At 37.6% G+C, this 25,388-nt stretch overlaps 1 protein-coding gene across 4 annotated transcripts in view; it reads right to left on the minus strand.

Moving 5' to 3' along the window:
* PLEKHG1 (pleckstrin homology and RhoGEF domain containing G1) overlaps window positions 1-25,388 on the minus strand; it is a 125,446-nt gene that overhangs the window by 67,022 nt on the left and 33,036 nt on the right. For 2 of the 4 annotated variants that reach the window (XM_048936143.1, XM_048936142.1), the window contains one exon: window positions 23,888-23,962. The exons of the other annotated variants lie outside the window; for them this stretch is intronic. In XM_048936143.1, the coding sequence (XP_048792100.1) occupies window positions 23,888-23,936 (49 nt within the window). In that variant the 5' untranslated portion in view covers window positions 23,937-23,962. The remainder of the gene's footprint in view (window positions 1-23,887; window positions 23,963-25,388) is intronic. 4 annotated transcript variants of the gene reach the window in all.

The raw sequence follows: 25,388 nt of genomic DNA on the forward strand, positions 1-25,388 counted from the left end.
GTCTTAACTTAGTTGAGTCTTTATTGTAAAGTCACAAAAAGTTTTAGCCTTTATTGTTATTTAATTAATTTTTATGGTCAAACATCTAGCATACATGAATAAAACTTCTTTTAAAAATCACTTTTTAATCAACAAATAAAAATTCAGCAAAAAAAAGACACATGAAAGAAGGACTTCATTTGGGGGTTTTCATGTGTATGTAAACCATATGCATGCTAACTCACAGTTGCATTAGGCTCAGTTTACACACTGATCATAACAAAAGATGTTTCCTTCTGCAGTGGTTACTCTGTACTTCAACTCCCCAGCAAAAACAGACAGAGCTGTAAAAACAGATGTGTCAAAAGGTTAAGAAATGAACAAATAGATTTTCTCCAGCTGCACAAAAATAGCTGACAATCCCTACTCTCCAGATTACAAGAATGAATCAAATATCTAGTGTTGATTTAAAATGGAAATAATGGAAGGGGTGAAATTAATCTAGCAAAAAGTAAGCCCCTGCATGAAGGAATACCACCGATCTGTGAAACTAGACAGTGTCTAAGAAGGACGAAAAAATCTTAATAAATATATAATTTAGTATATAAACTACGAATATAAAGCAAAATCCCTTATATTCAATACCCAATATAACAAAGTATTATAAAAATAGCAGAGTATATTAGAAATAAATCATGCAATAAAATAAAGGTTGCTCAGCAAGGACCACAAGCATTTTTGAGCCTGGTATCTGTTATGCAGGTTGTATCAAATTTGAAACACTCCTATATATTTGATACTTTGCTATTAATGTTTGCCTTTCATGAATGATGTGAAATAATTTTTCCCCTACTTCCATCTTTTGAACCCAAACAAGATTAACAAGGCAAGTTACCTTTCAAGCCAGTGTGGAGAAAAGGGATTTTCTAAGACTCTTCTTTTGAATGTTTCCTTCCCATCCTCCACCAGGTGATATCAAAGGTTAGCAAGAATTTAGCATAGTGGAAAGCACGACAATTTAAAAATAGATGAATCTGAAAAGCTATCCAAGATTACATTACCCGGACTCATACTGTCTAGACCATTCTGAAACCCGTGGATGTGGTTGAGAAACACACAAGGTATCTTGACCTTACCAGCAAACATGATCTAAGTATATTCGTAAGTATAGTGAAAAGCAAATTATACACAGTTAGCATACTTCTACAAATATTTACTTGTCATTCAGGAGATTAATCCATGAAGCGAACGATCACAATGCATTTCCCATCTGCTGCCTTTTTTTTTCCCCTCTACTTTAAAGGCACAGAAATTGTATCTCTTTTAAAGATGAAAATTATTTTCCAAAGTAATCTCTCTTTTACATAGACCATAATAAAATATCTACCTGTTTCACATACCAGTCAAAATCCTTGCAAGAGATGTCAATGCTAGTATGAGGATATCACAGACTGTGAGGAAAACATATTCAGGTTCTTAATATTTGAACCAGTTCAGACTCAGTAATCTGCTCCATAGCTACTTTAAATCCACATTAAACCCCACTTGAGTTTGTCTCCCTGAGCACATACACCTAGCCGCTTCTCTCAAAACAGCACCCATGGGCTGGTGGGCACACAGCTCGGTGTCCACTTACAGCAGGTTTTTTCTCAACTGTAACTGCATGTGCACCCTCACCTTGTCTGAAAGATGCCCAGAAGCTAACAAGAGAAAAGGCTGTTCTTTCTGTCACCGCAGCAAAGTGTTTGGAAATGCCTGGGAAAATAAAGACACCACACTGGAGCTATACAAGCACAGATGTCTCCAGGGCTGCATGCCCCAAGTTTTGGGGGTTTGATTCTTATACAGCTATGCAACTACTACAATGACCAAAACAGTCCCTTAGCAGTTAATATTTGCCACTCAGGTAGTAATTTGTTGCATCACTTAGAAGTCCTAAGATACATGAACAAGCTGCGAAAGCCGAAGCAACTGATATGTCAGCTGTGCTGCAACCAGCAACCAACTTCTGAAAAATCCTCCTCAGAACTTTTGGCATAAAACAATAAGATAATGCTATGGCTGTTTTCTTTGCTACTTAATTCTTGGAAATCACAATTGCCTTAGAGATCAGATGACATACCACAGTAAGCTTCTGATTTTACATTACTCAACAGTTACTAAGTGTTTTCTGTACTTTGCAACATCTACATGGTTGGCCCATGATGACAATTAAAAAAAAAAAAAAAAAGTTATATGCATTTTTTTAAAAATCAGGTAATTTCTAATAATACATGCTCTGCTTTTGAAGTCTACTGGAAGCAGCATTAAAAACTTCTGGGGTAAGCAAGCAAAGTTGAGAAAGATGAAATAGCAGAAGAGAAAACTCTTATCCGAAAAGTTGTCCTACAGTACACAGATTCATTTTCACCAAAGGCGCATGTCTAAAACACCATAATTCAGACTTTGCCCAACAAATATTTATCTGTCTTCCAGAAGGTAATTAGCTACTGCAGTTTTCAAACATTTTAGAAATATTGTCTGCAGAGTAACCCACCCCCAAGGATTTCCTCTGCACTTACGAAGCAGTGAAACAGGTTACTCTCTGGGAGATGTTCAGCACAAGGCTAGCACAAGATAGCTAAAAGTCATCCTCTCATCCTAATTTTAAAACTACAATTTTGATTCCACACAGATGGACATCTGCATTCACTGCAGGCCTCCAAGAGAAGTCAGCTTTAAAAAAAAATAAATAACTTCTTCTGGAAAAGTTTTTCTTCAATGCCTGCTGCTCTGCAGCATCCTCACAGAGTTGAGTGCTCTTTCCATGGCTAGTTTAGTGCTCCAGTTGTAGAAAGCTGTAAACATTCTGAGTGATATCTTTTAGTTATATGAATGTGGAAATCCTCCAGAATTGCTTTCCATAAGCTGTCCAGGAAATGCTGTTTGGAACATAATTTGTACTACGGTTAGGACTTAAACTCCCCTACAGACTACATAGCAGACTGATGGAAAAGATTTTCCTAAAATAGCAGCATCCCTCCTGCCCACACACCGCATTGCTAACCTACACTGTAATAATCTTGTCAAGTGAAATGGGACAAAAAAAGTATTTTTTTGTTTACAAAAGAATAACTACATTAGTTGGATAATAAATAAACTACACAAACTTAAGAATTAAAAAGATCTCCCATTTTCAGTGCATGAGCATACTGGCATATTCAGCAGCTCCTTTCTTCTCTCTTCTGGAGACATAGTTAAGGTACTGAAGTTACCAAGTAGGACCAAAGCCACGGAACCACATATCTCTAGTTAAAACAGATTAAGATGTACTACCCTAAGTCCTTTCCCCAGGGTATGTATGACTAGTGTATCTTCTACTTTTTCCAACACAGCAATGGAGGAATGGGGTGTTGTTTTTCAGTTTAGTTATTATTTTAAAAAGAACTATTTTTTCAAAGCCAAAGCTGAAAGCTTGAAAGACTTTAGAAAGAGTAGAAATAAGAGGAAAATAAAATGTATCTACTGCACAGCTTGATAAAAGAAAGACAGTATTAGAACAAGGAAAAAGGTTGTTTTAAACAAAAGCATTCTTATGAACAGCAGTCACATTTAAATATGAGCTTCAATCTGGAGCAAAGTTAAATGTTATTAAAGCAAAGTATAAATGAAGGGAGGAAATCAAGAGAGACTCTTATGACAAGGTGAACAGAAATCCAAAAGGTGGATAAAACTCATTGCTAGGAAAGCAAACTCAAGTTTGTAGCAACATATCAGTTTCCCATAGAGATAGCGCTAGTTATTAAGCTAATAAAAACTATATAGACCATGTATCCATCCAATGACATTTACTGCATGCATGGTCATAATCAAAACTGATTTTTCTATTAGGTAGAATTAAAGCTTTAGCATACATATGAATTTAGGTCCTAGGAGCATAAGTCAGGCATTCATATGTCAGGCATTCACTGCACATCAACCAGTACAATCGCCACTTCCTTAAAGCACCTCGTACTGGCCACGGTCACTGATCATGTTTGCCATGGCTTATATTCTTGGTAGCATAACACGTACCTGAGTAAAATATTCATAGGGTCAAAACATCACACAAAATTGCCCTACCATTAAAAGATAAATTGCATCTGTAGTGAAGGACAGTATGCATACTGAATTATGCTAAATTATTACTACAAGTTATTGCTCTATAAATGTTTCTCAGACAGCAGTCATATCATTCCATGCATGCTATAGAGTAAAATCAAAAGAAAACTCCTAGAAAATACAGTGAACTAACCATAATGGTCATGAACATCACCAGCTACACACTTCCCTGCATTTATTAAAATATATCACACAAATCTAGACAAACACTTCAGTGGATGAGAACAGTAACTTATTTCAGTTTCAAAGAAATTATCTATCCATGTTCTCAGGAATGATGACCAAAGTTTGCAACAGAGAAGTTGCAAATGGCAAAGGACTAACTAATTCAGGTTTTCCGTTAACCCTTTTCTTTGTATTTGAGGGATATGTGATTTAAAGACAAGATAAAATTTACTCCACAGAAACAGCATTGAAGTATGAAGTGAGGCAGGATCCCCAGAAAGATAATGGTAATTACTACTTCAGATATTCCTTACAAGCTCAATTTTAAATTAAAAAAAGGCTGTCCAATGCAGAAGTTTAATTAGCGCTGGCAGGTCTGGACTGCTTGGTACGTTTTCACAATTCCAAGTATCAAAGAACTGATTGGAGCTTTTTAGGCTGGATACGGGGGAAAAGGAGGAGGGATGGTAAAGGGGAAAAAGCAAAAGAGGCACTTGTGTCTCTCTGCCAGCATAGCTCTAACTTCTCAGTCCTACACTTGACTTTGATCAAAAAAGAAAAATAAAGTAACTCAGTGATAACATTCTTAGCTGCTGTACAGACATACAGGAGACCAATTTAATTGTCTCCCAGCTCTGTTCCTCAGGTAGCGCATCTTCCCAATCACAAGTACAGACAGGGTTTGTGGTCTCATCTCCTGGCTGACCAGGAGCACATTTGCTCCTTTTGTTACTGTAACCTGAAATCAAGTATTTGGAGATTTTGTATCGCATTTGTTCAAACAGAAGTCATGCAAGGTGTGTCAGGGCCCTTTCTAATACACTTGAAAAATTTGGAGGAAAGAGAATTTCAGCTGCATGCATCAGAAAGTAAACCACCTTTGTCAGGTGAGCCTGACCCAGTTCTGAGTTGCACCTATTTTTAACAACCTTTGATTTGGCCCTTATGTTCAAGTATTGATATCTCCCCCAATTCAGCAAACTGCAATGGCACTTTCATCTTTATTGCAGGCGCTTAGCTTTGTTCCTGTGAGCAGAGAGTAAAGGTCAGAGAAATCTCACTCTTCTTCTCAAGCAGAGGTCCTCACTTCAATATTAAACATATCTAACATGCATTCACTTAATAGTTATATGTCCATTAATACAGCAGCAATATAAATATTTTTAGATTAAAAGTTCTTCCACCACAGTTACATGGCACAGACATTATACTTGCTTAGACAGGCATTATATCACAGCTCTGTAGCAGTCTGCATCATCCTACAAAGCATGCAGCTCTTTCAACATCACTCAGCTTACAGAAGCCAAAGGTCTACTACATCCCCACCATCTTTGCTTGAGTATATTCCATGTTTAGTGCTGATTTGATGACAGATTATTAGTGCAGTCTTAATACAGAATATAAACATACTATCACAGCAGGAAAGGTTAAAAAGTTTGGTTTTGTTTTTCTTGTTGTCTTAAATAAAAAGGTCAAACGCTAAGTTAGATCTTGCATTTTTTATTTACTCGTTATATTTACTGGAAATGTGTCATATCATTTAACGGGTTATTGTTAACACACATCTAGCTAATATACTGAAACTACTTTATGCTCTATATGGGACATATCCACAGTCATCACTATTACACTGCCTCAGGCTAATGCACAGAGAAGCTCACTGATTTTGGAAAGAAACAGGCATGTTACTAGTTCTGAACATCTACAAAAATTTCACTTTCTTCATGCTAACCATGTATCTGTTACTGTTTGCACTGTACAAGCTAAAGGAATGGAAACAAAAACTGCAGTAGATACACCCTTATAACCCACATCTTTGTAATTTTAGGTTAAGAACTCATTCTTACTACTGACAACATCATTAAATAAAACATATTCCCCAACTTCCTCATAGCTTTTTTCAGCCAAAAGCAATTAAGTGTACTGTAGCTACAGGGAGCGACAAGGAAGGGAGGGAATGCCTGATGAGGTTATGACCCTTTTTCTGATAAAAAAACAAAGATCTCTGACTCCATTCTACAAGCCACTGAATATTGAAAATTGCAACATTTCTGAATTTCCCCTGGAGTTGATTCATTCTTTTCATTTCAAGTCTTACAGTGGGATCAGCATTAAATTCAGAACTGTGCATTGGCACCGTGAAAAAAAAGTTTGATTGTTGAAGTTTTCCAGTCGGCCTGAAAAAGTCCACCCTAAATTCTGAGTTACATGCCTCTGCACAGGCACACTCTCTATTGTCGTTACAAGTTAAACTCATTGCAGAAATAACATTCATGAACACTTTTATCAGGTTTAAAGTCACACTGGACTTACACTCCTCTGTCTGCTGTAGCCTAGGCAACAGCTGCCTGGAAACATCAGAGGTAATTTGATCCCTAATTCTTACGCAAATACATGTCATTGCTTAAAATGAGCTGAACTGACAGATTGGATCTGATCATCTCTTTTTTTCTGCACACACTTAATGTGAAAGCAGTGTTTCTTGACAATTTGGCTCTTGTCAAGATCTACTGTCCATCAGCAAAGCTGATGATGATGATAGCAGTTGTTCTTTTGTCAATTTGCACACCAGTATTACCTTGCACATCAGGGCTGAATGTCCCTGAACAACCTCTGCTATAGGATAACCACTTGTAAAAAACAACCTTGATACACGTTATAAGGGTTTGCTCTGGGACACTGGCTTTCCCAGTTTCCTAGCATTACACTTGGAATAACTGAATTTCCAGCTATGGCAGTAGGAGCGGAAGGAAATTGTGTGATACAAAAGTTACAGGGAAATTCTTCATTTGTGGGGTGATTTCTGTATGGGTCACTGAGACAAGGGTTCATATAACATCATGATCAAACAAGATCACTGAATCCACAGAACCCTCCATGGACACCTCTGGCACAGTCTTGCCTGGTTCTTCTCTCTCTCTACCACATTACTGCACACCTCACGTCTTCAGTTCTTCTCCTGACTTTCATTTCTTTAATCCGATGACCAGGACAAAGACTCGACTCTATTGTGAGGAGTCAGACCTCAACAAAACAGCAGACAGAGTTGTTAAAGGATACTTTAGTTACACCAGTCCAACACACGCAAGCTTTAACACTCACAATATGAAGAGAAGAAAGAAGCAACTTTTGACATATTCCTTTTCTCTTCTTATGACATGATATTCTCGAATTAACCACTTGTCAGTGCAATCATATACTATTATTAAACCAGAAACCTGAGAAATAGAACATAATGGTTTTACAGATTTTCTTTTTCAGACATTCTATCAGGATTCTCTAGGATTACCTTTATTCCTGTAACAAGAAAGAACATTTTACAATGGGGCTAAGAATTCACCAAAACCAAAATAAAATGATGCCTTTTTCTGCCAAGAGAATAAATTTGAGTTAGTTCCATCATTGTAAAAAGGAAATAAGCTACTGTTTTGTTCAGGTTGAAATGTAGAATACACAGTGAACTCAACTTGCTTTAGAGGAAAAAAAAATCTACCTGCCCACTAGAATTTCACACTGAGATTGCTATCACAGCCATTGTGGTTTAACAATTCCCTTCTTTTTAGTACTGAAAACATAGCCCTGGACATTTGATTAACAAATTCAGTCTTTCCATTGTAAACACAAGATTCCTTTCTTAACTGGTACAACAAAGGGTAACAAACTACATCACAGGAATAAGAATGACAGTAGCACTTTCTGAAGTTAATCACAAGCATCCAATAAGCCATTGGCAAGGAGAAATCTGCATTAACACACATGGTTAACTTGATTTCCTGCAGTCTCACTCTTTACCTGAGAGACTATTCATTTCCCATTAATAGGCAAGAGGCATTTCAGGAAAATTCCAAAGCTCAACATAAATAAAGGATTTGTTAGTGGCTACTGCTTTCAAGATAAGAAATTACATAGGCAGTCAAGGTATCTGAACTAATTAAGCCCTCCTGACCACAGAATGTTTACTCTGAAAAAAAAAAAAAAAAAATTGGCTTCAAATGCTTTCAATGCAATTGCTGTACAGAATAGCCAACAAAAGTACTACCTGTTTGCACAAAGCAAGATGGAAACACAATGACAAGAAACCTTGTCTGGATCTGAAACTCAAATGTGTTTGACTTCAGTGTTGAGTTTCTCAGCTATGAATGAGTGATAAAAATCAATGATAGCCAGACAGAACATGCTCAAGTAAGAAAAAAAAAGAAAAATCTTTTAAAGAGGACTATGCCAACCACTGAGCAAATACTGTTAAAAAAGAAAGAAGTCGTTGAGAATACACCTTAAAATCAGAGCTGGTGTTTGCTCTGCTTTAGAAAGAAGAGACCCTTTAGAAAGAAGAGCACAGATGATAACCGTAGATTTTATTAAATTATTGTATGACAGCTTAACTAAGCTGAGCACAGGATTTTAACCAGAAGAAAACAATTGTACCAAATAATCAGTAAATACAATCCTAGGACTTTGAATGAAGAACCCATTCCCAAAACCCATACATCTGTAGTATATTTCACAAGCAAATCCACTTCTTTATGTCACTTCCCAGCCTCTGCAATAAGAACAGGGTCTCCTGTCTTTCCCTCTCTCCAGATGCATTTTCAGAGGTTTTTCTTTTAGTTTTTGTTGTTGTTGTTGTTTCACCTCCTTGACACACTTGCGCAATGACTCCTCCAAACTGAGATGGTTCAATCTGCTGGTGAAATGACACCTACCTTTCTTCTACTAATTATATTGAATCTTCAGTGTTATGTTCTGTTCAGAACTTACCTTTCTCCAGCTGCTGTAGGTATTAAGGAGCCTCACAGCAGTGGAGAGTCAGTAGTCTGTATAGATTTAAATTGACAGCTGTTTCTATTTGCCCCAGGATGAGGTCTGGGAAGGGGGGTACAGAGAAGAGAGTTGGCAGAGTAAAACATTAAGTATTGAAGAAGGAAAAAGAAAAAAGAAAAAAAAAATAAGAGGAAACTCTCCCAGAACGGCAGGTTGAAATTCCTGCTTATGAGCTGCCTATAGGGCAGTTGAGTTCCTACGAGGATCCTTAGATAAGTCAGGAATTTGTTTAAGCATGACATGCAAGGAAGCATACACACACAGATTTCAAAGGCTGGCCCTCAAGCCAATGAAAACACTTCCTCTCTGCAGGCCACGCACATCGCTCTGTGTAAAGCTGTCTTTTATGTCCTTACGTAACACAGCATTAGAAGTATCGTGTTGCCCTGGCTGAAAAAGGAACGACCCCTCATCCATTTCAGAGGTAAAGTGTGTTTTTAATCACTTGATTCTATGAGCTCTGTTTCATTAGCACAAAGTTAGCTAAACAAAGAAGGACAAGGAGTTAAATTCAATTGTTCAGCGTACAGAAAGCAGAACACTTTACTAAGTTTTATACGAATCTTAAATTCAGCCTCTGCATTGAAATCCACAGCACTAAAGCATTATTTACCCTATTGAATGTTTATAACTGACATGGACAATGAGCTGCAAAGCTCCAAAGAAAGTTTGCTCGGGTTTGACCAAACATATTGGATTAAAAATTATAATATAGCTGTTCCCTGTTGGCTTTTCTCCTGAAATATTATTATATGTATTACTATTATGTGATAAGTAGATGTAGGTGAATACAGAACCTTAGTTCCCTCTTATCTGTTTAGTTGACATGACATCATACAAGAAACCAAACAAGCACCTTCATCATATCAGCCACTATGCAATCCTCAAATTGTTTAAGCCTAAGTACTGGCCTAAATGCATTTCTCCAATAAATTTACAGTACTGAGTCCAAACATGCCAGTTTCTCTTGTATAAGTACTTTAAGATTACATTTCATATATACTAGTGGTAGGATTGCTTTCATTAACATATTGCAATACAAAGACATGGCACAGCGATATTAAGTAACATCATACAAGAGAACAGCGGTATTTATGTGCATAAAACAGTACCTAAGCCCTCTGAGTGACAACGCTGTCTGTGACTCAGCACCAGCTCAGATGTCTCCCTGCTCACGTTGGAGCCTGTTACTGGATAAAGGAGGATGGAAATACAGTGTGCAATAATGCAATTACTATAAATGATTTTCAGCAGGGCCCCAATATCAAACAGATATACGCAACAAAACAAAGCACTTCTAAAGTCAGACTCTTCTATGCAGTCTTAGAAACTGGAAATGGTACAGGATCTAGATAAGCATACACAGATGGCTGTTTTCAACTGGTTGACAGACTGCTTAATGATCCCATGGCTCATTAAGAGAAAAAGCTAAATCCCTAATGACTAACATGGAGATTGGGCCTTGAGTAAGCAACGATAGTCCAGCAATTGTGACAGCAGGGACTTGAACAGACTGCTGTCCAGCTGAAAGTGACCCAAGATAGACAACAAGTAGATCTTGTGTGTGTGTGTGCGTGCCTCAAGAGAAACTTTCTTCAGATTTTGTTGTTCTCAGAACTCGTGGTTCACTGATCAGCTTCAGTCACTCATCTTCCACGGCACTCATCAGTCCTTCAAAAATAACACATATTAAGTGGCAAATAAAAAGTAATTTCTTATAGAATCTTTAACCAAAATCAGTGCATCAATTCTAATTGTAGGACTAAACTCAGTGCTAAATACAGTTGGCAAATCAGGCAGCATGTCAAATATTACAACATTTGTAGCACCAGACTAACTGTATACTGATTCCAGCATCAAATAATGATAAAGAGCAATCTTGGCATTTTACATTACAACTTGGTCTGCAACCTGAAGTCACAAAAGAAAGAGTGAGACCCCTGCAGAAAAACAAGACAGATGCAGAGATGCACGAACAATAGAACAACTCTGGATTTAAGTTTCTTATACAAAAAGGCCTCCTATTTATTAGTTTTGCATGAGTTTATTCTGCAACCTGAACTCCATTCATAGCCTTGAAAATCACTTTGGACTTGCTAATAGCTTTAAACAAGGGACTCTCCTGCCTCCTTTTTTTTTCTTACCTAAACAAAAAAAGGGAAGAAAGAAAGAATGTGCATTAATTACAAGGTACTGACTGACCTGGATTAGCCATTTGTTCATGTCAGTAGAAAGGAATTCCTAACATCTGCATTAACTGGGAGGGTAGAATAGGCTGTTCCAAGCAGATTTGTTGTAAAAATAAATAAATAAAGGCAACTTTTTTTTTTTTTTTTTTTTTTTTTTTTTTTTTTAAAACTTGGGCATCCAACAGCATTCAATCTATTGATGTGACAGTAGCCATTCAACTTCAACAGTTCAGAAGTTCCTCTCAGAGAGCAACAACCATCTCTTTGGTCAACGCTTGCTTTTGGAAGCTAAACATAAGACATGTTTGTAGAGAAATGACTGAACTCACTACATAATTAATTCATCCTTATCACGCTTGATTCTCCAGAGCAAGTTTTTACTTTGAAGACTAAATCTATTTCTGAAAGGAAGTATGGTACAGTGAAAAAAACCAGTTCTGCAATGCAGGCCTTTAAGTTCCAAAGATTCATAACTCATTAAGCAGTTAAAATCTTAGCTTTATACTTAGAAACAAAAGTATTCACATAATCCACTTCACATATAGAATGCCTCATATGTAATGATTTTGTAGATCTTAATAAACTTGAACTTAAGGAGAGGATGTCAGCTGTGCAGGAGCACTATGCATTAAAGTCAGATTAAATACTTTGAATCCAAGACTTGAAAGATATCATTTGGGAGAAGGAGAAGAAAAAAAAAAAAAAGTGACAATCTTTTGATAATGACTTAACAAATGTTACTGCAGGTAGTGCTTGAATACACCCAGACTTAAGCAAACTTGCCAGAATCTGATTTAACAAAAAAGGATTATGTGGGACCTATTTTGATCAACAACAGTACTTCCTGCTCTGCAAGACCTATTTTGTTGTTGTTGTTGTTGATTTTCTTTCAGTGTTTTTTTGCTTGTATTTTTGTTTTGCTTTTCCTGCTTTTTAATTCACATTAATTTCTAAAGAATTGCAAAGGCTCAGACATGGAACCAAGGAATTAAGTATCATATCAGAGCTTACAAAAATGTTTACCCATTTTTCCCTCCATCTATTCCCTTCAGTAGTACTTTTTCCCAAGCTTTTTTCTTGCCCCCCCCCCCCCCCCCCCCCCACGTCCATTCTCTGTGTTTTACATTAAAGGTTTCCTGGTATGACATTATCAGTGTTCTTTTGAGTTCTTTCATTCACATGCAGAGAAGGGTGTGGGTAGCTTATAAAAGTAGCTGTAAAGTAAATACACCTATAAACTTTGACAATTTTATAAAAGAACCTTATTTGTCTGTATTCAGAAGCAGCAACAATGCAGTGACATTTTCCCACCACAGATAAGTGCAAGCCTATTTCAATTTTGGTATCATACACTTCAGTCACAACTATAGTGCCAGGGCTTTTAAATTCATAAAATTGAAAGGCAAGTACACCTTGTGTTTTTGGTTTTTGTTTGTTTCTATGCATGTGTGTTTTTTCCCACAGCAAAACTTTGATTTTCCCACCTGCCAAAGAAGGGGCCCCAGAAAATACCTCATGGGTCTAGATGCACCACCAAAGAGGAATGGAAGACAAAAATAGGAAGGGGAAGAAAAGAAGAGACATGAGAAAACAAAACAACAAAAAAGTTTCATTTAAAAGTTCTGTCTTAAAAAGAAGGAAAAAAAAAAAAAAAAAAGAATGTAAAAAAGCTGAGTCAGATTCTCATCATCAGGGCTTACGAAAACAAAATAAAATAAAAAGCAATCAAGCCGAAGGAGGGCACAGACAGGAAGAATTTCCTGCCCTATAAACAAAGGCTCAACCTCTTATTACGTGTGCTCCTTTTTATGAACAGACAACACACACTACACCCAGAAATGAGTGGTAATTCTGGTGGGTTTGGTTCACTCTCGCATAGCCCTGACACTACATGGTCTCACTTAAGGTCAAAGCTCTATCAGGTTTGCACAGTTCCCATCCTTGATGAAAATAAATCAGTGTAGCAGAAGACAGGAACACATTTGTGCTGTTGGAACCACTGAACATTTCACTTGAGTAAAAAATAGGATTTTATAATAAATATCAGACATTATTCATAAATATTTTTGAGCAACAAGTTTATGACTGACCTCAATCTCAAGAAGATCCTCTTTCACATATCTAACAGCTGACATAGAACTAATCTTTCACAATACTTTGCCTATTTTAGCAGCTCACAAAACATTTGTGTGGTCAGACTGAGAAGAACATAACCCTTGGGCACCTTCAGTTTCCCACTTGAGAGCCAGGTGCTGGAAGAGTAGGCCAGTGCCTCTAATTAATGCTGTAACTTCTTTGGAAATAAAGGGCCTATGAGGCTTTAGATAGCCTTTGAAAACATGTTGTTACTACCACTTAAATGTTGGGGGGAGGGGGAGAAAGCAAATAACAACAAAAAAACCCTCAAAATCCACCTAAAGATCAGAGAGAAAAAAAAGGGATTTATATTTATTATATGTACGTATATGTACTTTAAGCCCAAAGAAGTTGCTCTCTGTGCTCCATCTGAAATGCCTAGGCAGCTCCTAGGGCTAGAATCTAATCTTAACCAAGACTGTCTTAGTGGATAGGGATTCCAATCAGGGACAAATCTTGAAAAGCTGCCATTTTCTTTTTCAGAGAGTCATAGCAAAGTTCTATTTTCCTCAAGGATTTCCTTTTGCCTATTGATTGCCTATTTAATTAAAGAAAAAGAAAAAAAAGCACCAAGACAGGACATCCCATCTTTAGTAATGTTGGCCTGCTTTGGATATGACTAAACAGAGCTGTCTCCTGGCCAGACATTAGGCAAAATTCCCCAATGATTAACCTCATGCTTTACATGATTCTTAAAAATTGCTTTTCATTGTTAAAGACAAACCCTCTCATGAGATAAGACTTAACCATCAACACAACATTTTTTACACAGTGAAAATTACAACTGTATAAACTGATAGCAACCCTTCTTACAAACAGACTTCAGAGGAGCCATGTGGCTCACAACTATCTTGACAGAAGCTAGACATAACAGAACCCAAATAACTTGGATTGCTTGGCTTTCCCAGTGAACTCTGAGAGTCCAGCCTCACTAGGATAGAGGATATATTCAGGTTCTTATCACCTTAAACTATTTCTTAGTTCTTCCACCATTTGATGTACAGTGTACATTTCATGGACATGAGAAAAAAATTGTGTACTGCATCTGATAATTGTGTCTATTTTGAACTATTCTGTGAAATGTGTTGTGGGGACCACTGCCAAGATGAGCATAATGGCATTTAATATTACAGTACTGTTCCAAAAAGCCAAAATAAGAACAGTTGCTATTTTCAAAGGATTCGGTAATTATTAATGTCTTGTACTATTCAATCAGTTTCACATCATGTTCTGCCCAGAGCAGTTACCAGAACATATTATGGCTTTGATTTCAAGACTAGAAGCCTCCTATGCAGTCAGTCTTTTGCCCAGACCATTAAAGGACCTGGAAATAGCACAACAGGAACAAATCTCCCACCTTTACCCTTCTTTGCCTTCTGTGGTCAGAAAGTATTTCAACAGTGCTGCAATCAGGCTGCCAGCCTGCTGACTCTTCAAGAAACTGACTTCAATAATCTGAGGTATCACTCAAACATGTGAAAAGCTTCTATTAATATTTTATTGCTCATAAAACATCAAAGCTAGCTCCCTTCCTTGTCTGTCAGCAAGCAACAATTTCCCCTTTTTTAAGCTCAATTAAACTAAGGAGAGCCAATTTAAAAAGCAAAACCTAACAACTGAGATTTCCTTTGTGTTAATCTCTCTAAATTTAGGATATTTTAAGGCCTCTCAGTCCACTTCTAATGTTACTGGCATAGCCCAAAATCACTACCAGACATGTAATAAGCTGACAAAAACACCAACAAAAACAACAGACACACAACAACCAACCAACTCTTAAGTGATAATTGATACTAGCAATCTTGTCAAGGTTTTTCAGAGTAAAGCAGTAAATACATGGGAGGTATTTGCACTGCCTGATCATTACAGGGGATTTGGACTAGATGGCCTTTAAGAGTCCATTCCAATTCAAATGATTCTATGATTCCATGATTCTAAAAGAGCAAGATGTCCTTGCATTTTTAACACCTTGAATCTCTTTGTTTTAAGGCTGCAATCACCTCAAGATGAAAGAAGGTAACCATCACAACCTAATTTATGTTATGAGTTGCAGTTCCCTCTAGGTTAATAAGATAAGTTGCCCTTTATCCTTCAACATCCTTTAAAGCTGACTAAGGATTGGGGAATCAGTGAACTGCAAAACAAATTTCTAGCATGTCAGTTTAATAAAGAAGGAAGAAAAAATATGGAGGAAATCTCAATTGTACTTTGGGAGGGATTAAAATTGATTTTCATTTAAGAAACTACTGACTTTAGAGTACTTAAATCTATTTTACATCCTATTACTGTGTTAAACACTGACAGGAAGATTAACTGCTACTGTCACTCACTTTCTGGACATTAACCCTGTGTAGCTGACAGAAGTTTGGAGATCTTTCTCTTGTTCATGTTGCCACTCAACAAGACACTGGCTAGGGAAACCAATTTATATCAAAATTTATAAGATAACTTCCATGATAAGTACTCTAAGTACTGCTGAAGTGTAATTTAGTAAAAAAATAATTGCTTTAACAAAAAATGACTGATAACAAAGTCGCCCCATAAAGAAATCCCCAAAGAAGCAATAGCTATCATGCCTGACCTAGAAAGAGCGGATGTGAAGTATACTACCAACATTTTAAATCACGGATCAGGACTTTTTCATTTTCAGTCCAGATCACATTCAGTCATGATTACAGTGTAACAAAGACAACACAGTCTATTTTCTATCCAGGGTCTTTCTTTGGGAACTGTAATGGTAGTTCAACTCTTTTTAAGCATGAAAAGAACTATAAACCTACAACAGCTTCTCTAGGGTCAGCAGCACATTCTGGAGATGTAAGCAAGGCAGACACTAAGGATTAAGCAAAAATAGAATTTGCTGAAGCACCAGCCAACCAGGGTGGCAATGAAAATGCTAGACACTCAAAGGACAAGTTAGTGTACCAGTTAATAGCTAAGCTTTGTAGTCTGTGACTTAACCAGGACATTACAACAGCTGCATCTTATGGTGAAGAGCAGGCTTCACTGTAATCTATCATTCCACAAAGCCCAGAACAGTCTGTCTCTCATCACCCTTCATTGCCTGAGATGAAGGTTGCTACAGCCATTGCTGCCTGCTCCCCCTCCATCCCGCTGAGCTCAGGAAGCATGAAGAGCACAAACAGATAGCATCCTGTTGGCAGCTGAGAATAAAAGTAGGATCTAGCATGGCCCAATGACTTAGCAGAGTCTGAAATACAAAACCCAAATTCCCTATTCTTTTGCTTTTCTTTTCTGCCATTCTAAATCAGATTTCAAACTTGCTAGTCTTCGCCACCTCTAGGGTTAAGAATTTCAGATATTGTCTTCATGCAGACAATATTTGGACAATACAGACCAAAATTTGGTCTTCCTTCAAGGTATGACTTGTTGGATAGGGGATTAAAGGAAGTTACAAAAATCAGACTACAAATAGTAACTAAGGAAAAATAACCCAGCACACGAAGATTATATTGTTGGGGACAGTGAGAACAGCAAACGCCTGCCCTGTGCAGACAGGCTGATAGAGTAAAAGATCTTCAGTCTGGCAAAGAGAAGGCTCCAGGGAGACCTTATAGGGGCCTTCCAGTACCTGAAGGGGCCCTACAGGAAAGCTGGGGAGGGAATTTTTATAAGGGCAGGTAGAGACAGGATGAGGGGAAATGGCTTTAAACTGGAAGAGGGTAGATTTAGACTAGATATTAGGAAGAAATTCTGTACTGTGAGGGTATTGAGACACTGGAACAGGTTGCATGTGAGGTTGTGAATGCCCCCTCCCCGAAAGCATTCAAGGCCAGGCTGGATAGGTCTTTGAGCAACCTGGTCTAGAGGGAGGTCCCCTAGAGCAAGGGAACAGGAACTAGATAATCTTAAATGTTCCCTCCAACTCAAGCCATTCTATAAATTTATGTTTAATCCAAGCATTCTTCTAGCTTCTAACTATTTTCAGCTAAAGGGATTCCCTTGGTTTGTAGTGGCTTTTTTATTTGGAGCTCTTTTCCAGAAATGTCTCTGGTCTCCCCTTCCATGAAGGGCCATTCTCCTTCCAAGAAGGCCAATGGCATCCTGGCTTGCATCAGAAACAGTGTTGCAAGCAGGAGCAGAGAGGTGATTGTTCCCCTATATTCAGCACTCGTGAGGCCACATCTCGAGTACTGTGTCCAGTTTTGGGCCCCTCACTGCAAGAAAGATATTGAGGCCCTAGAACGTGTTCAAAGAAGGGCAACGTAGCTGGTGAGGGGTCTGGAACACAGGCCATATGAGGAGAGGCTGAAGGAGCTGGGAATGTTCAGCCTGGAGAAGAGGAGGCTCAGGGGAGACCTCATTGCTCTCTATAACTTCCTGAAGGGAGGTTGTAGTGAGCTGGGGGTCGGCCTCTTCTCTCGTGTCATTAGTGATAGGACCAGGGGGAATGGTTTCAAGCTACGCCAGGGGAGATTCAGGCTGGACATGAGGAAGTATTACTTTTCAGAAGGGGTGGTCAGGCACTGGAATGAACTGCCCAGGGAGGTGGTGGAATCACCGACCCTGGGGGTGTTCAAGGAAAGACTGGATGTTGTGTTGAGGGACATGGTTTAGTGGGAGCTATTGGGAATAGGTGAACGGTTGGACTGGATGATCTTTTAGGTCTTTTCCAACCTTAGTGATTCTATGATTCTATGATTCAACTCCTATGAATTTCTACATTTACACTATCTTTGGCAGGCCAGCACACAAAGTCTAACATCTTCTGAATAAACACTCATGACCTTTTGTGTTGAATCTCACATATCTAATGTTATCCAATGGCCATAAGTTCTTGCGCACGTAGCAGCACAGTGGGTTTCTTTAAGTCTCACAATAAACACTGTTTATTCTGGATGTTTCTTCCCTTCAGTTAGGCAGTAACAAGCTGCAGGAAACATAGAAAGGAGCAAGGAATAAAAACAAACTAATTCTAGGGAACAGGATCAGGTAAGCCAATTATACAATCGCCATCTAACAGCACGTTGATGTCTTTGCTCCCATCTCAGTCAGGCAATAAACCATCATACCTACACTGCATTATTACCACAGTTCATTGAATCACAGAATGACTTGGCTTAGAGAGGACCTTAAAAAGCCCATCCATTTTTATTCCCCCTGCCATGGGCAGGGCTGCCCCTCACCAAATAAGGCCGCCCAGGTCCTCATCAAACCTGACCCTGAACACCTCCAGGGATGGGGCAGCCACAGCTTCTCTGGACAGCCTGCACCTATACCTCACCACCTTCAGAGTAAAGAATTTCCACCTAATATCTAACCTAAATCTCTCCTCTTTTAGCTTAAAGCCATTCTGCCCTGGCCTATCAGTATCAGATCACGTAAAAAGTTGGTATCCGTGTTATTTCTGACTTCACACACACTTAGATCACTGAAACCTATAAGAGATTTTTCATTGTCTCAGTTAATTTTGTGTTTCTTGAAAAGTGGTATAGTAATAGCAAAGTGTAACAGCAACTTTATAAATATACCGTTTCACTGCTATGTATTCAGTGAAAGCATCTGCAGCTTTGCACAGGAAGGCAACACTCAGCACCCACTAACATGAATTTCTCATGTCACTCCTGCCATGAAGGAATCATTCTTAGCAAAATGTAGAGGCATAAGTTGTGATACTTTATTCATTTAAACGTACAATCCATTGGGCAGTTTGAAGCCTAACATGGCTGTACTTGCATGTTCTCTCTGCGCAACACATCACACATGACAGCCGAAATAGCATGCAAACATATGTCAGAGGGATTATGAAGCTAAATGTGTGTTACCACAAATAACAGTAACAGCTGGTAGGCTCCCACTAGTGTCATCAGGTACACAATACAAGGAAAAACATTGCTGTTACTATAGGAAGCTTTGCAGTGATGTCATCCTGTTGTTCACTGGGATTTGTCAGTGCCTGTTTATAAAGCACAGGTGTAGCACAAATTTCCTTCAGGATGCTAACATGAAACACAAAGACAGTAAGGGAGGGTTCAACTGGGTAAATGAAAGAAGGTGGGGAGAAAGATGGAGAAGGAAGTGTTTGGGGGAGGTTAACTTCCTCACATCTTTCTCAAAGATTTCTGCTTCTTAAGGCATAGAAAAGCACCCAGAGAAAACAACTGGGGAAACCTCAAAGATTTCCCCTGAATTACCTTCTAAGTATTTGCATAAAACTACTACTTGGGAGGCATCTGACTAACACCACAAAAACTTTGAGCCCATGAGCCTTCCAGATAACTTCTAAGGTAAACATCATTTGCTTTCTTTCAACCCATCCTACCTCTGATATGAGGAGCTATTTAGAGGTATCATGACAAAAAGGAAAAAAAAAAATCTGAAATCCACAAGTTGAAGCACCTAGTTTTTACACAGGCCATTTAATATCAGAGGCATTTTCTTAAGATATCATTCAATAAATTTATACCCTAAGATCAATGGTTCATGATGAAAAGTCTACTATCATCCCCCTGAAAGAAAATGTAGATTAAAAATCTACAAGCATTCCCATAAATTTTTGCAGATGACCAATTGCCCAGCTCCAAACACCATTATGAGCAGGGCTGGGAATGACAGGAGCCTGTCTCCAAGTGCAAGAGGAGGAATTTGCACAAGAGGTGAGATACTCCTGTCACAGTCTAAATGCAAAGTGTTAACTAAGCCACAAGTTGAAAAGTGACCATTCAGCAAACATGAGCAGAACAAACGTTAATTCCTTTGCAAGCTAAAACAGAAATACACTCAATCCATTTCCTAGTATTGACATAGCACATTGTTCTAAATGCATCTATTGTAAATAGAATATAATAGCTTTGCTGTAGGAAAACAGTTAAGAAACAGCTATATGCGGATTGAGGAGGAATTTCTTGTTTTAATTCATTTGTCTACCACTTCTTGATAGCTACACAACCTTCTTGAAAAACACACACCCCGATATCTTTGCAACCACAGAACCACCATAACTTCCAGGTACTGCTTTTTGTTTTTTTTTGTTTTTTTTTTTTTGTTTTTTTTTTTAAAACCTACAGCACAAAGCAAGCAGTGACATTTATAAACGTAAGTGTTGACTCTAAAGGGTTTGACAGAAGAGGCAGCAGTAAAGCAAATAATCTGCCCACTCACTGGGGACTCTCAAGTCAAGGACTAAGTTACAGAAACTTAATTACAGGAAACTCATTTCTCAATTGTCTGCTTCTATGTGCTTCATGATTTAACCAGAGCATATGGAGCAGTGGGTCAGTGGGTGAGAGGCAGGGAGGGGCACTGCTAGGTTAAAGCAACACTGACTTTTTAAAACTTTCCAGATAATCTGTTATCTTGCCAACACTTGGTCAACTCAACTTGACCCTTATAAATGTGAAATCCTAATCAGCAGACATTTGTAACTACAAACACACCTTTCTAAAGGCCACTCATAGAATAAATATTTCTTCGGAAAAAGAAATCATCGGTAAGATGTCTGGAAATAACACAATTCATATAAATGCTTATGCACATAAAAGCAGTGATGTTTCAACCCTGAAGAATTAACTCACTTCTGATTTCTGACTCAGTCATACTTTGGACCAGTGAAACATTCCTGTTTACTAGTAAACTGTATAAGCACAGAGTAAACAAAGAGATGTATGTGATCAAAGACTACGGAAGTTTTATCTTACATGTCTGTGCTAGAGTAGCTACAGGAATATGTCTGGCAATTCTTTTGAGCAAACAGTATCATAATGTTCTTTAATAGTATTTAAAGGAATAATCTCTCAAAGTATAGAAATTCTAACTCGTATCATGAGAAAACACCAGTAACATGTTTTGTCCTGAAGAGAATATTAAAATCAGGGCAAAATACGACCCACCTAAGTGAAAATTCATTATTACTCATTATTTAATTTTGTTAAGAGGAAAAGATTAATTTCATAAGTGATTAAAAGCAAAGTATAAATATTAATCCACGTTTTATTTCACTCAGTATTTTCTATTAAATAACATTTGAAAAAAAAAAAACACATAAAGAACTTTGTAAACTAACAAATGCAGCAAAATACAATAATAACTGCAACTTGAAAATGAAGAGTCAACATTGTTCTGTATGCTTAGTTAGTTATATTTTATTGTATGAATTTTTACTTAGGTCCGTTACTGCTGTTGTTGACCAAGTACCTGAAGATGTGTTACTTCAATCTAGATAAAAATGTTACAAGTTGCTCTAGTTATTCAGATTTTTTTTTTTCCTCATGCTAGTAGTTCATAGAACATAGAGTGTCATGAAAACCAACATACTGTTCACCTCAAAACATCCATAGGAAAAACCTCATCTATTTTTCTGGTTTCTCATTCTTGTATCAAAAGTCTGATATATTAGGTTAGGGAGGAAGGGAATGTCAACACAATCTGGAAACAAAAATGATGGAAAAAGTTAGCTGATTTCTGAAGATAAAATATGAAAGGTGAAGTTCATCATGCCCAAGAAGGCCCAGCAGTGTTCACATCCATTGCCCAGGGAACCCTGTAGATACATCTGCCAGACACCTGGCACTCAAAACCTTTAACTGGGAACAGCTTTCTTAGGATCTCACTTTTTAAGACCAGGTGAATATAGGTGCATATGTAATACATATGTACAAATACATTTCTACGTATATATATATATATATATATATATATATATATGCAAGTATTCCCTTACACATACAACATACACAGTTACGCAGCCTTATATGCATAGTTTCTTAATGACTCAGATGATCATTTTTTATGTCTCTTCCAGAATATGGTAAATTTCTTCAATTCACAAGAATTTTGTATAAATTACATAAAAACTGACAACTTGGGATGCATGTTTTAAAAATGAATCATAAATAGAGAAGAATTTATCCACAGTATCCCTAATAGCTCTAACTGAATTTGGAGTCAGAAATCTTTCCACCTTTACATTTCCCTGATAACCTGCAGGACATTTTATTATTTGTGTGCTTAACTAAACAGGTATCAAAAGCTACTACACAAAAAGCTTGAAAATGTACACCAGTAAAGCATAATGGGCAGCTGCAGAGGAAGCTTTATGGGAAAGAGAGCAAGGATTTTAACTAACGTAGCTCTCCCTTGCATAGCAATGCAATGTCCCACAGTTACAGAATTTCACACAGAAGAATAAAATCACACAGAATCACAGAATTGCAGGGGTTGGAAGGGACCTCAAGAGATTCAAGAGTTCAGTGCTCCTGCTAAAACAGGTTCCCTACAATAGGTCACACATGCAAGCACCCAGATGGGTCTTCAATACCTCCATAAAAAGAGACTTCACAACCTCTCTGGCAATCTTTTGCAGTGCTCCAGTTAATAAGAAAATAGAAGAAAAAAAAATTAAAAGTTAAGGAAAGCAATTGCTCACCATCAGTCTACCAAAGCCCAGTATTTCCCAAAGCAATGAAAACCTTGGAAAATTTCCCCCTTCAGTTTTACCATTCAGCATGACACCATGTTGTATGGAATACCCTTTGGATCATTTTGCGTCAGCTGTCCTGGTTCTGTCCCCACACAGCTCCTTGTGCAAACCCAGCCTCCTCACTGGCAGGACAATGTGAGAAGCAGAGATGTTCTCGGCTCTACGCAAGCACTGTTCTGCAACAGCTAAAACACCAGCGTGCTATCAGCACTGTTTCCTCCACAAATCCAAAACATAGCACCATATCAGCTACTATGAAGAAAATGAACTCTATCCCAGCCAAAGTCAGTACACCAATATACAGATATTCGTATGTTCAGAATCCTAATTTTCTGTCCTTGAACCATTGCCACAATCTAGCCAAGAAAATAAGCATCCCTCTACTCCAAACTTTTCCTGGTGGCCACCTTGAAGGCTTTGCGCTATTTTGCAAGATTTGCTTAGTTTTCACATCCCAGAACACCTTTTAAAGATGCAAATAGCTTAAAACTCAAAAGGTACTGAACAAGATCCTCAAGGCAGTGTCCAAACTTGCTTAATTTCAAAGATGTCTAATTCTCAGAGAGACTGAACACTTGAATGCTTCAAGATTTCCCTGTTTCAATAGGAGTCACCGATACATAGTTCCTCTTTGTATCACTCATCTCATGACTGTCAGCTTAGGCTTTACGAGCCTCAAGAGTCCCACTTAAAAATTGGACCTTATCCCACAGGAGCTCCTTATTTATATATGACAGAACATCTCCCCTGAAGGTGAAATACTAGCAGCCCACTGGTTGTCCTATGTCTTTATGTACTGCAGTACTACTGAGGATGAGTCAGAGAGAGGGAGAAAGGTTACACAAAAAATAAGAGAAAATTTACTGCTATTAAGATAAAAATGTACAGACTAAGCCATTTCAACTCTCTCTTAAGGAAAGTTCAGGAAAATAAATACTTTTTTTTTTAATTAATTCTTCGCAAAAACTATGACAATTCGTGAAAATTAAATGTTTCTGAAGGAAAGAAAACTACTCACCTTCTGTCCTGGGAACAGGTTCAGTACCACCTGGTGTTTTATCTGGCATCTCAGCAGAGACAGGCTTAGTAAAACCTAACAGACATAAAGAAAATAAATTGTACCTCGATAAAAATCAGAACATTTCAGTAGGACACTCCTCTGCCCCATGCAGGATGAATTTTCAGCTTTCATCATTTCCAAGTTTAGATGTAAGATACATAAGTAAATAAAACTCCCTAGAGTTCATCTACAATACTGCTTGGTAGAATGTAATGCGGATGTGAATAAATACAGTGGTATTTATTTACAGGCAGGTAGGCACAAAAGGACCTTCTTATAAATCACAATGGCAGACTGAAAGCACATCTGGTAGACCTCAGTCTTTAAGCTTGGATATTTCCACTCAGCAAAGAGTTTCTAGGTGGAGATCTATGAACTGGGACAAAAGAGTTGCTTACACCCATGTGCTGCTGAACTTAATGAATTTGCTGAACCTTTCTGTTTCTAGCACTGTTGACACAACAAAGCTGATTCAGCATAGAATTTAGACACTCATCAGACACAAGGTTTGAGAGACCTTCCCAGCACATCCTGTAGTAAAGCAGAATCTGAACAGTAACAAAGAAAAGAAATATTTTCTTTCCTACTCAATTATTTTGCTCTTAAATGCATCTGCCTATTTCTTAATTCTATCACCGGAACTAGAATTAAAACATTTCTACACAAGCAATAAAGGAATTGAGTTAACAATAATAGCAAACTATAATAATAATAATAAAAAAAAATAGGATCTCTTAAGCAATTTAAGTCGCTAAAAGAATTTCAGGCATGCTCACCGGGGCAATTATATTTGTCATATTTAATTCACATATTTTTAAAAGTTTAGAAATACCTTAGATATGAAGCTATGATCCACTAACATATCTTAAGATTTCATTAATGTAGCTAATTCATATTTAGCTGATGGAAACTCCACTGCATGTGACTTCCTTATCAGACAGTTCATCTCTACTCAAGGTAAAATCTGTCAGCTCTTTCTCCAATGGTACCACTGATGAAGCAATTTTGTCCATAACTCAGGTGTTTTGTCTGCAGAACATGACACAAACTGAACATTTGGAACTAGCCAAAAAGTTTTCTCTCTGCTCCCTAAAACTAATAGTGATAATGTTTATATTATGATAATGTTTTCTAAAAATCTGTGCACCTGATCTCATGAACAGAACAGTGTCACAAAGTAAGCAATTGAGTGTGCCCTCAGCAGAGAATTAAGGTAACTGTGAATACTTAACAGTCTCCAAAAACACTTTATAAATTTGCTGAAAAACAGAAACATACACTCAAAATGGTATTAAAAAATTAGTCCATTACTCAAACAAATTCCTCCAAACTAATTGTCTGTGTCATCATCACTAAGCAGTTAAATAGAATTAATACATCAATAACTCTAAAACTTGGCAAGCTCATCCAACCCAATACATTCAATGATGCAATATATTTTTGTGAATATCATATCAGT

Source organism: Lagopus muta, chromosome 2, assembly GCF_023343835.1.
Source record: "Lagopus muta isolate bLagMut1 chromosome 2, bLagMut1 primary, whole genome shotgun sequence".
Taxonomy (NCBI): Eukaryota; Metazoa; Chordata; class Aves; order Galliformes; family Phasianidae; genus Lagopus; species Lagopus muta.